Source organism: Camponotus vicinus, unplaced genomic scaffold (assembly GCF_025532165.1).
Source record: "Camponotus vicinus isolate PSW18456_S1 unplaced genomic scaffold, iyCamVici1.0 SCAF_5, whole genome shotgun sequence".
Lineage (NCBI taxonomy): Eukaryota > Metazoa > Arthropoda > Insecta > Hymenoptera > Formicidae > Camponotus > Camponotus vicinus.
Window position 1 is genome coordinate 15,402,829 of NW_028141977.1, and position 16,022 is coordinate 15,418,850.

Here is a 16,022-nt window from a genome sequence, read left to right on the forward strand (position 1 = left end):
TTTTCCTCTTTGTGACTAACAAGTGGAATTCATGTGAACGCACGTTCGCATGCTGGTTTATTCCCGTAAAGATCTTTTGAGGGCGAAAACGGGATGTGCAAAAGGAGAATGAACAACAAGATAAACCAGTAAATAACAATGGTACTTTGACAAAAAATAGATCATTGTAGTAGAGAAAAAAGAGTAGAGCTTAAATGCATTGGATTGCGTAGTAGATAAAGAGGGAAGTTTACGTGCATTGTATTTTTCCTTGCATTATAAGTAATGGTAGAAAAATTTATTTTTTTATGCTAAAGAAATATCGGCTTCTGATCTGGAATAAATTTAGAATAACTTACAACGATCACGGAAAATATAATAAGTAATTTTCGTTTATATATTTTCCTTTTATCGGATTTATTTTCAAGTTACAATTGTTCATGTTAGTAAAAGTTATATACAACCAACCGATAAAAGCCGAGAATTATTTTTCGCTTTAAATCTAGATGCAACATCGACTTGTCTCTTATTCTCAGTCGTTGTTTAGTGTTACAAATTTCGCAGTTTTACAAAACGAGTTTAAAGAGTAAGTTTATTTTATTGCTTTCGTAAAGGCAAATATATTGGCCGATATTCCGAGCAACCGAACAGTCTTAAGAATGATCGAGAAGCAATCCGAGAGGGGGAGTAGACGGGGAGAGGCGAAAATAGCGATGCGAGTGTTGTAACTGGCAACTTTTCCGAAGTGCCTTTCAGCGATTAAGGGGAAACTTTCGCGATTTACAGTGGATTTCAAGGAGAGCCGCAGACCTCGCGGGTCCAATCGGGGATTTACGGTTGAAATCGCTATTTGAACTTTATATCTTTCTCAACGAGTTTCCGGAATGTAGATGGCTTGAGTAGCATCAAACATGCTCGCTTAATTGTGTCAGAAGATAACATTGTCACAATATATGTGACAAGACACATTTATCGCACTAATTGCTTGTCCTCTCATGATTCGTAAAATGTAAGCAAAGTTCGCGAAGCACACATTAAAAATTTATAAATCTATTTTTCAAAATTAAAAGTTTTAATGTTTAAAGTTATTTTATTTACACACACGTGATTCGATAACAAGAAGTCGCTTCTCGGAAATAATTTATTTAGATAGTATAAAAGTTTTTTTTTCGTAAATTATTTTCACAATAAAAGTGATATATGAATTAACGCAAACACTACATTGTCCGCGATATTAGTTTTTATTAGTTTTATTCGGTTCAAATAATAAATGTGTCATTTTATATCTTCTAGGCTTCTCCTCCACAGATCTTGGTGATAAATATCCAAAAAACAGTCAGCCCTAATTTCGAACCTTTCGCAAGGTTAATCACCGCTATCTTCTTGTAGGGGGAGTTCTCTCTTTGGGTGCGTGAGAAATTAGGGCAGAGCTTTTATCCCTCGAGCCCGATTTTTCTTTTCTACGTTATTTTATTCCTTTACTTTTACGCTCGCAGCGAAAAACCGTGAGATGCACGAGAATTCGCGTGAGTATAAATATCTTTCGTATAACAATGGAAAAAAATTCTCTGAATTATTCTACTGACGTTTAACGATTGATATCCATAAAACCTGATTAATTTGTGAGATAAGAAATAGACTACTTGTATTTTATAATTCACTCGTCACGTTAAGCTTACGCTTTACGCTTTATGTTGTAGCCAGAAGTTAATTTGGGTTAGACTATATAATGCGGGAAATTTCGCGGTGGAATCTCAGTCAAGCACGTACTTGATCAAGCCGCGTAAAAATGGATTTTGCGGCATTTAATGATACACAAATTACGGTATTAATTGCGCGTAATAACACTGCGGCAAATGGATTCATTTAGTTTCATGCCTGTGAACGCTCGACTGAATCGATAAGCTGTGCAACGTTCATAGGCATGTACATAGGTGAATCAAAGCGCGAATAGAGAGTTTTAGTGTATTTAATCCTTATCCTATTTAGCTGTGAAACAGTTACAATAGCACAATACAGAAGATTGAATTGCCATATTTGATAATGCTATGCAAATACGAGATAATCGAGTTGCCATTAATTAATTAATTAATTATTCGAAATTATTGAATTTTGCTTGAGGTCTCAGGTCAGTAAACAATGAATAAATTGCCCATCAGATTAAATATAATATATACGGTATGTATCTCTCTTTGATCTCTTTGGGTTGAATTTTAATGGGTAATAGATTTTCTTTTTGGTAAGTCTGGTTAATTCTTTTTAAAGAAAAATTTCGGGGAAATCGCTATTATTAATTTTTAAGATTTAGTATTATAATACTTTAGTGATTAATTTCGAATTAAAATTTTGCAAAAATGAAAGCTAGTTTCTATTTTAGATTTTTGAGACATTTTCGTAAATAGTCTAGTTTATAACACAATTAATTTTAATGCCAAACAGAGATTTGAGCTATCACACGTTCTTCATCAATTCTTTCTCAGAAAAAAAATTAATTACTCCACATTTTCGCATCTTCTAAAATAATCAAACGCCAATTAATTGATTTTTCCAAGTTATTACATTACATTCTCATATTACATTTGCTCTAAAAGATTGATATGCAATCATAAACGTCAATATTACAGTCAAATTGTGCCCGTTTATTTTATTAATTTATTAATAAAGTAATTAATTATGTACGCCTTCATCATATAAGCGATCGAGTCGTTGCCGAATGAGATCGATCCTCACCAATACACACATCGTATTGTTGGCATTAATTAATCTTTCTCGTTGTCGCTTATGATTCTATGCCGCGAAAAGCGGTATCACGAGATTGATCACATCGCACACGGCGATCTCTGATTCCCGATAATTCACTGTCATACCTGAGCCTCTTATAATTTCCGGTTAATGGCATGCTGCCGCATTATCGTCAAGCGAAACGGATTGCGCGCGATGCGCTTTTCGCGATATAAATTATAATGTAAACACATGTACATGCGCTTTTCTCGGCTAAAAAGAGAGTCATGGGTCAGTACGAAATTAATTTTGACGGAGATTGATTTTACGCGACGCCTCGTTTCGGAATACAAATGCGCGTTATTACGCATGCAAAGTAATTAAATAAATCATGCCAACAAAACGTACTCTAAAAAGAGAGAAAGAGAGAGAAACTTTTCTATATGAAACTTTCTTCGTTCGTTTTTTTTCAGAAAGTTTGATCATTTTGGATATTGGTAATTAATTTTGGCTTGTATTGGATCTCAATTAAAAAATTTTATCAGAACCTATTACGTTACGAACAAAACTTCTAGCGAATTAAAGTTTAATTGAAATTAATCGTAAAACAATATTTTGTTGTCACTTTTTCTTCTTCATTGTCTTGCTCTTGAAATTATTTAATTTTTAACAGCCAATAATTAAAATTTGCAGGATCCAAATTTTGAGATAATCGCTACTTCTTTTAATTTAACTATGCTATATGTACCACAGTTGCGTGTATCATTGAAAGATAACTCGTATAATATCGATATGTATGTAAAATCATACGATTGTTGTAAACCGATTGCAATTGTGACGCTTTTTACGAGACGAAAACTCAACTATTCTTCGTTTATTAAATCGTTTCTAATAAAGCTCGATCTCTCTTGCGTGTAGTTGCATCGTAAATTAAAATGCGTATTGTCGTGGGTGCAGTATTAAAAACTCGGAGTGTAAAATACGCTGCGCGCGAGAGGGACAATTTTTTTATGGAAATACGTATCCGACGAGAGCGCATTGGGATGAAATAACAGATGTAGTTGTAAATAACACCGGGATTATATTTTTGTAGTAACAGGACGGATGAACTATACATCCCGGATTATTATTTTATGCCACCGGTAAAAATAGGCAAAGAAAAATAATAACGTTGAAAGAGGAGTTTCCGTCGAGCTAAAAGTTCGATTGCAAATTGAAAGAAGGAATACGCAATGAGAAACGATATCATCATAATTCCGTGACACTTGGTGTACATGCAGACTCTCTATGGATACATCATCGTCGCTGATGTTCGATTCCGGCCGCGGACGCAGCGAACGCGACGAATACGATTAATTAATGAAACGGTGACACGCAAACTAGATGCAGCTACGAATGTAGCAACGTTTGCGTAACGTTGCTCTATGATCAATGCTGTTGACACGCGCAAACGCGCTCCGCGTGGATAATCAGATTGAAAGATATCATTCTCGTTATACTACTTCGGGAACTGCAATTGTTTATTTTTCATTTTTCCCGTTGTTTTCCATCAAACGGAACACGATAAATTTATCACAATCGGAATATCTTCGAGCGAGCGTAATCGAATACACGGACACGTCGGTCACGATTAATCGGACTCCATTTTTTAATCCGGAAAATTTAATAAGTAAGCTACATCGCATGAGCTTTCAATTCTCGCGCAAATTTTCATATATATATATATATACTCTTGGTATATCGATTTATTTTTGTGAAATAATCGCCATCATCTTCATTTAATAATATTTATATCATCGAGAATATTATCGGAATTATGTTGAGATATGTCGTAATATGGGAACACACACACATACACAATTTTAATATTAAAAAATATTTTTTCTCTCTCTTTCACTCTAAATTAAAATATTATTTTCATCACATATTTATTTTTCAGATATTGATTGGAATTTTAATTTATTCGAATGTTGGTAAAATTAGTTTTTAACAAAAAATATGTGACTAAGGATTAATTGAGAAAGAACTTTAAATATTGACACTGATAGAAGTTGCCAGCAAATAATGCTTTCAATATAAAAAAGAATCCTCTATTAATATCGGATATTTTCTCTTTCTCTTTTCTAAAGAGTAATACAATTTTATATTATTTTACACACATGAGAAAAATATACGTAGATTCACAATACTTATGTTAAAACGTTTAAAAGTTGTATTATTTAATTTTTTAGAGAGAGAGAAAGAGAGAAAGAGGGAGAGAAAGAGAATAATCTCATTTGAAAATTAAAAAATATTTACTGAGATAATCTGTTTGATTCAATGGACAGAGAATGTCGATACTTTCGGCAACAAATACGAATAGCTGATGTATCAAACTGAATTGTCATAGAGTCATGCGTTCAAAACCGCTCCGCTTCTATTACGCAAATAATGACGCTCCACTACAAAATGTCACGATCCACTCGATCGTGTCATCGACACCCGACATTCAAGAAAATTGTTTCATTATCTGACGCGTGCTTGAAACCGACTCGCTTTGACGCTTTGAGTACGATTCCGCCGACGAATATTAAACAAAAGGCGGACAAGGCGATATTAAATACCATTAAATACCAATCAATTTTTTCTTTATGCAATAAATATTGCAACAAGAATTATATAAATAGCTGCCTTATGATCAGTACTTCTTCGCATTTTCTCGCATATTATTAAACTTTACACGTTTAAATAAGCTTGTATCATTCACGTTATATACATATTATTTTTTCACATAAAATCACGCATTATATAAGCGAATTGCAACTAAAATTTACGATACGAGAAAAATTGAAGATAGTAAAGAATAATAAAAAATCAAAAGAATTCTGACATACAATTTATGTAATTTTTTCACGTACAAAGTCGACGAGACGAAATGAAATAAACAGTAGAAAGGAAAAATTCCCCGTCAAAAGTTTGTTACCACGATTTGTGTAAATTCCCGTCATTCATCGCGCAACAATGCATTAGCGGAAAATTCAACGGACGGATTAAACGCGATCACGATGCATCCGGTCGATGCAATAATAGTGTTTCGCGGCGGCGGCGGTGCATTTGCGTCATGGAGAAAAGCGGCAAAATACTACGTGTGTTGAATAATTCAAGAGAAATGACGAGGGAGGAAGCGAGAGAAAGAGAGAGAGAGAGAGAGGGGGGTGAGGGTGGGTGGGCCGCATTCCGTATTTGTACAAGTGATCGCTGAATATTTAGCAAGTGTTTATCCGAAGCATGATCTCGCGTTTCGAACGGTATCGCGTTCAACTTCAGTTGACAAAACCAGTCGACGAATTTGTGCACTTCATCTGTAATAATACGTTAAATAATTTCGTAAATTGTCATTGTTGTCTAAAATGAGAAAAATCGAAAGTAGCACAACATGAGGAGAAATAGTAGTTATTTTTTTACCGTTTTGTTTTTCTTCGTTTCGACAGCAGTCTGGAAGCAGCCACTTGGAATAGCGCGAGAGATGCTCGTTTTGTAAATATATTTTTCACTATCTGTTTCTTTTCTTTTAAGAGAAGAGAGTTTCCAGTTATTACACATAGCTCTGCTTATAAATATTTGTCTATGAAATATTTTATTCGTACTCTGATATTTCTTCTAAATTATTCGGTCCAATTACCATCCACGTATCACCTCCAGAAAAAATAGAGTAATGTAATTATATAAAATCGTACATAATCATATATAATTAAAACCAAAATTTGGCGCCATCACATTCATATGATTATGTAAAATTACATTACTATTTTTTTTCAGGTGCATTTTAATGTTTTCAAAGAAGATCTATTTAATCGTACGTTATAGGTAGAGATTCGAATTATTGTTCCGGCTTAAAACGTTACGGGACATTAAATGTCAAATATATATTCCTAAATGTGTCGTCGCCGGCAATCGTATCGAGGGATCGATCGCGAATCGCCGATAATTTCGCGATCGGATGCTGGCGACGGTCCGGTCATAACGTCCGGCATGATAGTGTGTACTCTCACCCCTTATCTATTCCAACCTCTTTATCTCCTGTCCCCTTTCTCCCAATCTTCTCCGTTAGTCGCATTTGGATATTGAAGTTTGTTCATCGTGATTTCATATTCAGGATGTGCCTTTAGGCCAATGTTTGCATCATTTTGGATTCCTCTCGCTATTCGTCCCCCCAGTGACTCTTCTTTCAGCTTCGATCTATCCGTTCCCGTCTCGTCGATCTTTTCAGTCGCGGATTCGCGGAGACGAAGAAGAAGGGAAAGTTTCCTTTGACTTCTCCGACTTGCGCTTTAATCAAACACCCTTTGAGGAATCGATCTGCAACGATATGATATCTGCAGTGCATTTATTAAAAAAAGCCTTATGATGTAAAGTCGCGGTGACAGAGAACCTTTCCTTTCCAAAAGACTCGAAGCTCCTACACATAATGTTTCTAATTATGAATATGCACATTACATACGACAATTATTAAAGATTCAGTCTACTCTAGCAGTATGAAAAATTAATGACTTTTAGGAATTTTTTTTAAGAATATCGGAAATTGATTTTTTTGTTATTTCATATATATTTTTATTGTTTAAATAGTACGTCAGTATTTTTATTAAAAATTTATTTTTTTATGTTTAATACAAGCTTTTGCACGCAACGACAGTAAAAAACAATTAAAAAACGATGGTATGACATGCTGCTCTTCGTGTAATTGTCTGAAATAAAAAAATTCGGTCTAGTTTTATTGCAGTAGCAGAATATTTTTGTACAGTAGAATATTTTGGATATTGAACTTAGTTAAAATTTAAAAAATTAATATATAATAAATTTCTAATCTCAGAAAAAATTTCAGCAAAATTGAAATATGTAATTTTAAAACGACACTACTTTGTTATTTTTCAACTTTTTGAAAATGGAATAAGGTTAAGTATTCCAAAAATATCCTATGGAATATAAAATTAGATCGAGTTTTTTTCATTTCAGACAATTACACGAGAAGCAACATATCACATAGTCGAACCATGTATTTTTGAACACGTTATGCGCAGAAGCTCATATTTTTTTAACAAAAAGAGCTGAATATCTTCAAGATTAAAAAATATTGACGTACTCTCTTTACACATGTATATAAAACACATGTAAAACATTAAAAAAAAATCAATTTCTAATATTCTTGAAAAAGAAACATCCTAAAAATTATCAATTTTTCATACTGCTAGAACAGACTGAGCCCTTAAATAACTGCGGACGTACAATGGTGTAACAGAGTCGTCTCGCAGCGAGCCAATATCGATATTTACGGGTTTGCTCGACGGTGCGAAACACGTCGGGAGGAGTTGTCCTTTTTGTTTAGTCGATGAATTCTATTGAAGCTCATCAAAATGACGCTTATGTTTGTTCTCATTTGCATCGGGCAGAGCGCGAGCCGACAATCGACGCAATTCTAATTCACCGCGCTTGCCCGTCGACATGTAACGACATTATCGGAAGCCGCCCGCGCCTTCCTCTCGTCTCCTCCGCCCCCACCGCCTGTTCTGTCCGACATAATTTCTCCGGCATGTTGCACTCTGCTCGCTGCTGCTCTGCCGCATTGACGTTCCACCTATTCCTTTCCAGATACGCGGTTGGTATGCCTCGGAATATTACCTATCTACTCGCCGCATGACCTATTTACATGCGCAAGAGCTCCTCTTTCGATGGTTATTGGAGTCGAAGGGGGAGGATGCGAGGGCACAAAGTTGCGGGATGCACGGAGATGCGAGATCCAAAGCTATTTACGCAGTTCCTCGCGAAATATAATATCTTTTTGCTCTCTCGTGTGTATCGATATAACCCTTATGCATTGTAAATATCGACTCCGTTTATCCTGCCAGAGTATCATGCAAAATTTTCAGCTTGTCCGAGTTCGTTACACGAGAATCTGCTTCGTTTCCTCGTTCAAGCCGCGTAACACGCTCCAAAGGAAATTCCAAGAATCGGTTTCAGCTCACGACCGGGTGAGCTCAAGTTTTAAGGTGACTGAAATTGTCGGGCAAACACCGACTGTGTGTGTCAAAGATTCTCTCACACGTCTCTTGAAAAATGGATTTCTCCGTTCCTATTTCTATACGTGCCACCGCGACAGCTTCTTTCTGTGTTTATTTATCGCATGCATCGTACAAGGATGTACGATTGTTCCGCAGAACCGAGAATCTCTACACTAAATATTATATATCGAGATGAATGATAAATCAAATTAATATCTATGATTGCTTCGGGCAACGAAATGTGCCTCAATCTGACAAGTACGCGCGAAGCAAAGAATATTAATGCGGGTGAATAAAATAGAATAAAAATGGAAAAGAATACGTTGAGGTAAATTATCAAATAAATAAATTAATGATTAATAAATATATAAATAAATAATAAAAATAATAATAAAATAGAATATTACTAATGTGCAGGAATATCGAGAGACTTAAAAAATCGTACAAATAATATCATATTATTCATACTATTCGGAAATTGAATATTCATACATGATATATGCGATGAAATTTGTATCGAAGTTAAAATTACATCACCATATAATTAAAATAAAACGAAGTCATTTAGACTTGAACAAATGTAATGTATTTTTAATAGTAAAATTACTGATATTCATTTTTTAATAATATATATCTCGATTAATAATTTTGCTTATAAAAAATTATTACGCTCCTTCACTTTCAATCAACGTGACTTTCAATTACTTCATTCGATTCCGGTACCTTTTTCCCTTTCTTTTTTCTTGATATGATGTCTCTAGCACCTTCCTACGTGTTTCGTGAGAAACCATTTCGAGAAATTGTCTCGATTTCGCGCGGAAGAATAGCGATAAGGTCGCTTACCTCCTTGATCCAGCCCTTCCAGAGGTCCCGATCCCAGGGGTGATGGAAGCCCAGATACAAGTGTCTGGTCTCGCGATGATGATTCTCTTCAGGGTGTTGGCTCACATGGCACTGTTGAGTGACCCTGGGAAACCCGGTGACACGCAAAACGAGTTTGCCCAGACGTGACGGCGCATAGCACACCGCGCCACCGCCGCCACCCAGCTCCATCCATTCCGCTCGCGATTCCGGACAAGCTGCGGGAAACGCGTTATTTATCAGTCCTCTTGATAAATTGGTAGTACGTACGATCGCGACATAGCTATATCTGAGGCGAAGAGCATCGTTTCTGACAAGAGGGGACGTGGATAAATAGAATCTTTTCAAATTAACGTTCTATATTATCGATGTTTCATCAGTTATTAATAATTGACATTAATCATGATTTTTGGTATATTCAGGGCACTCATTTTAAGGCATATGGACGTATATTGACGCGGAGCTTTCGTCCTTTAGATTCCAAGTGCTTAATTTTAAGCAGGACGCGATGCAAGGTAATGAAAAGATGACTCCATCTCTTCGACAGGATGTCTAATTACGTTCAGCTATGTTGGAGAATGCTGGACGGTCGTTGATATTCCGATGACGGCCGTTACATTCCACAGCGTTGGCTTTCAGAGAACATCCATCACCGGGTGTGCCTCGAGTGTACCGGCTCTCGCAGACACAAAGCGCCATCGGATATTATCGAATTTTTACGCTGCTATTGGAGAAAAACAAAGATGTCGAAAATGCTTCCGATGCGAAACTTATTTATTCGCGCAGCGATGGACGGATCGCAAAATACCGTCACGTTCTTCTATCAACAGCGAACAAACAAATGCTTGCATGATTATCGAATCAGCGTGTTGGAATCCTCCCTTGTGAAATTTAAAAAAAAAAGTCTATAAATCGTCGCACACATTTGAATTAATGAACCTTGAAATGGATCGGTTATTAATTTTGCTTATAAAAAAAGTTATTACGCTCCTCTATTTTCAATCGACGCGGCTTTAATTACTTCAATCACGAGATTTATCGAGGAAATCTTTGAACTATGTGAAATATTTGAAAAATTACATTTTATAAAAACATTAATCTCGTTTTCTCTTTTTTTAGTATTATTTCTCTTTATTGGTATTTTTTATTGCTACGACACTAAACAATTAAATCTTATTTTAGAAGAGTCATACCCTTAATTCTCGCAAATATCACATACATTCTTAGTCTTCTTCAAGGCAACAAGTATTATACGTGTTAATCCAAGTAATTTATTCCAAAAAGTGCATGATATCTTCTTCCTCTCTCTCGCAATATTGGTTATAAATGAAATGCGAAATGAACGATCGTGTTTTCCTATTGTTCTTGAATCGCGATGCCAAGCGTTGGAAAATAGTTGCGGTCGGCAATATTTTGTTACAGCTGTTAAACGATATAGCGTGCACACGCGGTTGGCATCGTTTCCCGATGAGACTGCCGTGCAACTAATTTCCGCGTTCTGGTTCCAAAACTAGACGTTCTAGAAAGTTCTTGTTAGCAGCTCATTAAGTTAGAATTTAACAAGTTTAACGTGTTTTGCTAACTTTACATAAAGACGAATAGAATAAATGCTTAAAAAAGACCGTAAAAACCAACAGTAGAGCTTCATGTTTAAGGGAAATTTTTTCTTCGAGCAATCCACATGAGCAAATAATGTATGCATATCATTAAATGCCTCTTGAAAAATATTTAAATATTTAAGTATCTTTCAAAAAATATGAATATATCAAAAAATGTGATTCATTTATATTTTACCGCATCAAGAATCAAAGTATCCAAGTGATATATGAGCATAATATATATATACATATATTCTGCGATTGAAATTTTCGACTTTACCATACATCTGAAGATTCAAAGAAGAACGAAGACCGATGTTAAATTCATAGCGCAGCAAATTTCGTTGCCTATATATGCCAAAGAGAGATTGCCGAATATTCGTTTCCGAATCGTAGGATTTCGGGCAATTTCTAATTGAAGCCAACGGTGGCCGCAGCTTAAATCAGTAAATGCCGGCGAGACTGACCAACTTCCGGAATAGCCGCCATTCTACAGTCCACGCTAGATTGTGGTTCCATTTGCAAGATACGTATCGAGCAATGGGCAATTTCCTAACAGCGACGCATAGGATATGTAGGTACATCGATGTCCGCGCGCGTTTCTGCGAATGCTTGTTAGAATAAATTAAACGATGTATCGAAATAACACGGAAGAGCGTTTTAGAAATCTCCTTTATGTTCCTGAATGTTTGCATCGCCCAAAAAAGTTAGAATATGATACTATTTGAAGTATTTAAGTGTAACATGAATTTTGAATTATAATATGAAATATTCAAATAGTTAAATTCTGAAATTTTTTTTATACGTAATATGTATTTTTTTAGATGATTCATAAGTTGCGCAAAAAATTTGGAAGAGATTCTATTTATTTTAAGTATAATATAATAAATCGTATAATGTAGAAATTATATACATAAAAATTTAAAAAAACAAAATACACATATGCAAAATAAATACATGTAGATATTAAGATATACATGTGCATTATTAAAAAGGCGACAAGTAAAGTTAATTAAATAAAATTCTGAATTGTTTGTTAGAAATTATGAATCGTTTAAAGCGGATTTTAGTTAATAAAATTTTCAAGTTTGAAGTATATTGTAAAATCGTCAAGCAAAGAGAATTGCTTCAATATAGAGAGGCTCCAGGAAAAATTTTTTCCATGGGCTGCGTGACTGGGAAAACGCGGAGATCGGGATTGTCCGGTCGGGGATGACACGGATGTCCTTCCTTCCGTCACGTTCATCGGACACAAATCTCTGGGAGAGAGAAAGAGAGAGAAAGCGGCGTCCGAGAAGTACAACGAGGGAGGGAAGAACTGTCCCGGGGAAGTTGTTCGCTGTTGATTCAGCACCAGTCCGCGATAGCGAACACCTGTTACCACGGCTATCCCGAGTTTAATCAAGCTCTGGGCTCCCGAAGGATCCTCTGACCCCTGTCCCCCCTACTTTTCGCTCATGACTGACGTGATACCGCGGGACGCTTATGGGACACGCTCGTTAAAATCGGCCATCGATTATCAACGATATGTCCCTGCATTCTTTCAAACGGAACACCATTTAAATAATATGTCAGTTTTTATATAGATTGTTTTTAAATTTTAAAGTTCATAGAAAAAGTGCATAGAAAAAGATTATTATTGATGTAACTTATGTAACGAAAGAAACTAATTTGATTGTTGGAAGCATAATTTCTTTTGCCTATGTTTTTCATCTTGAAGTTTAAAAATCTTTAACTACATGCTCTTGAAGCAGTAAACATATTAGACTTTTAACATTGATTTTAAGGTTGAAGTACAATAGTCTTTTGAAAGGAGAGAATTAATTTGTAAGCTTCACATCATGGTATCAAATATTAATGTAATTTTTTTAAAAGCCGTTCGAGAAGAAAGGACGAAGAAGCGATTGTGCGAGATCACAAGAGGAATGAAATGTTTATTTTTACTCTCTTTTTTTCTTGCTTCTCTTTTCTCTTCTCTCGCAATAAATTGTTAAATAACTATTGCGTTGTATCTTGTACAAACTCATGTATAGTATGTCACGAAAGCAGTCATGGTTGTTTCAATTTCGAGGAACTAGTAATCTCAAAGTTACAATCATATAAATAATTAAAATTATATTCTACGTCATCTATAATATATAAATGAATTAATTTTGCAATAATTATTTATTATAAAAATTATCATTAAAAAACAACGGATATCTTTTTTTCCAATAAACGCCGAGAGACACAATGATATAAAAGAAAATACATTTTTCTTTCCTCTATAAATGGCGTATCTTGAAAAAGGAAAACACATCTCAGATTCAATAAAATCGAAATTCAGGATAAAAATACCTCAGAACTAGAATATATTCAATAAAAATTTTTGCACTCGCGAATAACTCGCTCTATTCCGCTGTTCTCGACACTGATTCAATAGATTCACCATTAAACAATTCAACATCTTTTCGACAGCGTCATCGATATAGATAAACCGACACATGAAATATCGATCGCGTAACCTTTCGGGTAACACCGTATGGCGCGATTCAAGTGAAAAATCGTGTAAAATCGCGAGGTGGAAATTCCGCGGGCATTTCCGTGACCGGACTGGATGGAAACGTAGTCATTGCACAGAGAAAGAGGAATTGTCGAGATGGGAGATTCCTGGCCATCGTCGACGTCGTGCGCATTTACGGTCTGGAAAATGCCGAATGTGATCCTCATGCGGAGACGAAACGCGATTCCAGTCACGTTCGGCAAAGTCGCGTCCAACTTCGTTGTCATTTGGCGGAAATGTCTGAATCAATGGATGGTTTCGTATGGAAGGACACGACATGATATCGCGTGCCGTGAAATGGGGATATCGTGGATCTCAAATTCCTAACAATTTAATTTTTACACGAAGATTTTTATACAGAGTTTCCTTACAATATCAGTAAATCGATAGTTGAAAAATGGCTAATTTTGGCTTTGGCTAATTTAAGCGAGTTTTATTTAGCAGAAAATGGAAGCAAGAACATATTTTTGTTTCTATGCTATCAAATATATTTTTGTTAAAATTTTTATGCAAATTTATTTAATAATGTACAATTTAAATTTTGACGCATATATCTCATGTTTAAAAAACTTTATCAATATTCTCACTATTTTTAACTTTCATACATTATGTATTGTGTCTGTGCTGTAAATACAGCTCGCGGGCAACACGCCATTTTTCTCAACGATAACGATACGTGCCGTATCTGAATGTTCGCCGACGTAATTGCCCGTCAGGACAAGATAAATCCTTCCGGCCGAAGAAATTCTTGATCCACGGCACGCATCCTGGTCGGTGACAGGATCCCTCCCACGAAGGATAAGGGACGAACGTAGATAAATCATGATGTTTCAGGTGTCGGAAATCGGAAAGCAAAGGAAAGAAAAGGGAAGACATCTAGGGGACTGATCTCGCTGATATTTTCCTTTCCGGCATCTTTATCTTCCTTAAAGGAACCGTCACGTTTGCGATCGTTTACATAAGCGTAGCTCGAAGATTTTCAAAGAACGGTTCTCAATATATGTTAATTTATACATCGAATCTCGTAGATAAGCATCACCTTTTAATATTGAAGGAAATCATCTTTTTGTCGCTCAATATATATTTGAGATTATATTATTATTATATTATTTTTGAGTTTATATTTAAAGATCTATTCTAGATTGATTTTTTAAGTTAAAAATTGGCGCGACAATTTAAAAAAATATTTACTTGTTTCCTGAAAAAGAGCTTTTTTGAGGTAAGCTCTTCAATTGCGAGTGACGCTAGTTTCTTAAATTCGATCCTTCTTACCGCTAATTTCACGAGTCCTTTCGAATCTTGGTAGAAGAAAGAAGACAGATACGATTGCCAGATAATTCCTAATCTCTCTGATAGACGTTCAGGGATTGTTTCCCTCGTTCGCATCGGAGGTTTTCTACTGGGGCGCGAAACCATGCTCTTCCCTCTCTTCCTTGTAAATTCTCTTATCTCAGAGATTGGCAGGATCTCCGAGTGGGACACTTACCCGGATAAAGGAAGAGTCTGGAACCGATGACGGCTAGAGGTCGTCGTTTCCATTGGGGAAAAACCAACCCCTTTAACACCAAGGTGTAGCCGCAACGGCTGTATCCCGCCAGGTCTGGCAATGGCGATGCTGGTCCTGGCAAAAAGTAAAAGAGATAGAGCGGTTAGTAACTACGGCTTTAATCAACGCGCTCTTTAGACGATGCCTTTTAGATACACGTAACGCTTTTTGGGATGGAAGGGTTGAGACTCTGCTATGATCTCACACGAAATTTGTGATAAAAGGAAAGTCTCTTTATTTGAAAAATAAATAGAAAAATAACTAAGTTTACGATTCATATTATACATTTTATTTTTTCAATTTATATTGATGTATATAATTCGTATCTCAGAAAATTTTAGTTTGCATTAAATTTAATAAATATTTATATCCCCCTGAGTTTGAAGAAACGATCATCTTTATAGCAATAAATATTTCTTTTTTTAAGAAAATAAAAAATGTATAACAATTATATAAATAGATAATATCATATATAAATTGTCATATATAAATAGATAATATGAAAAAGATAAATTTATTTAAATACATTTACATTACATTAAATTATATTCTATTTATATGAGTATTTGAATTGATTAAAAATATGGAAACTTCCTGTTATAACATATTTATTTTCCTTTCTTGATTATGCCTGAGAATTTTCACTGACTCTATTCAGAACTGCCCTATATACTGTGACATATGGAATTTTTCATTGCATATGCGGCAGCAAACGGCGTGCGAGGAAATTGAGTTACGCT

The 16,022-nt window shown here is 35.3% G+C and overlaps 1 protein-coding gene and 2 long non-coding RNA genes across 6 annotated transcripts in view; 1 reads left to right on the plus strand and 2 right to left on the minus strand.

Annotated features, from left to right (window-relative positions):
• Window positions 1-16,022, plus strand: part of LOC145971724 (uncharacterized) — a 60,496-nt gene that overhangs the window by 34,166 nt on the left and 10,308 nt on the right. The gene's annotated exons all lie outside the window — the stretch shown is intronic.
• The window catches only part of Phlpp (PH domain leucine-rich repeat protein phosphatase), a 90,027-nt gene that overhangs the window by 24,957 nt on the left and 49,048 nt on the right, over window positions 1-16,022 (minus strand). For both annotated transcript variants that reach the window (XM_083099665.1, XM_083099664.1), the window contains exons 4-5: window positions 15,223-15,357; window positions 9,579-9,814 (exon numbers count right to left, since the gene is read on the minus strand). In XM_083099665.1, coding sequence (XP_082955791.1) covers window positions 9,579-9,814; window positions 15,223-15,357 — 371 coding nt within the window. The remainder of the gene's footprint in view (window positions 1-9,578; window positions 9,815-15,222; window positions 15,358-16,022) is intronic.
• On the minus strand, window positions 4,944-6,725 carry LOC145971726 (uncharacterized). 2 transcript variants are annotated; one of them, XR_014438952.1, is made up of 4 exons: window positions 6,481-6,725; window positions 6,327-6,375; window positions 6,145-6,247; window positions 4,944-6,041 (listed from the first exon to the last, which is right to left on the minus strand). It is a non-coding gene; the product is annotated as an uncharacterized LOC145971726 (long non-coding RNA). The 2 variants fall into 2 exon arrangements; XR_014438951.1 differs by having other exon boundaries at window positions 6,145-6,375.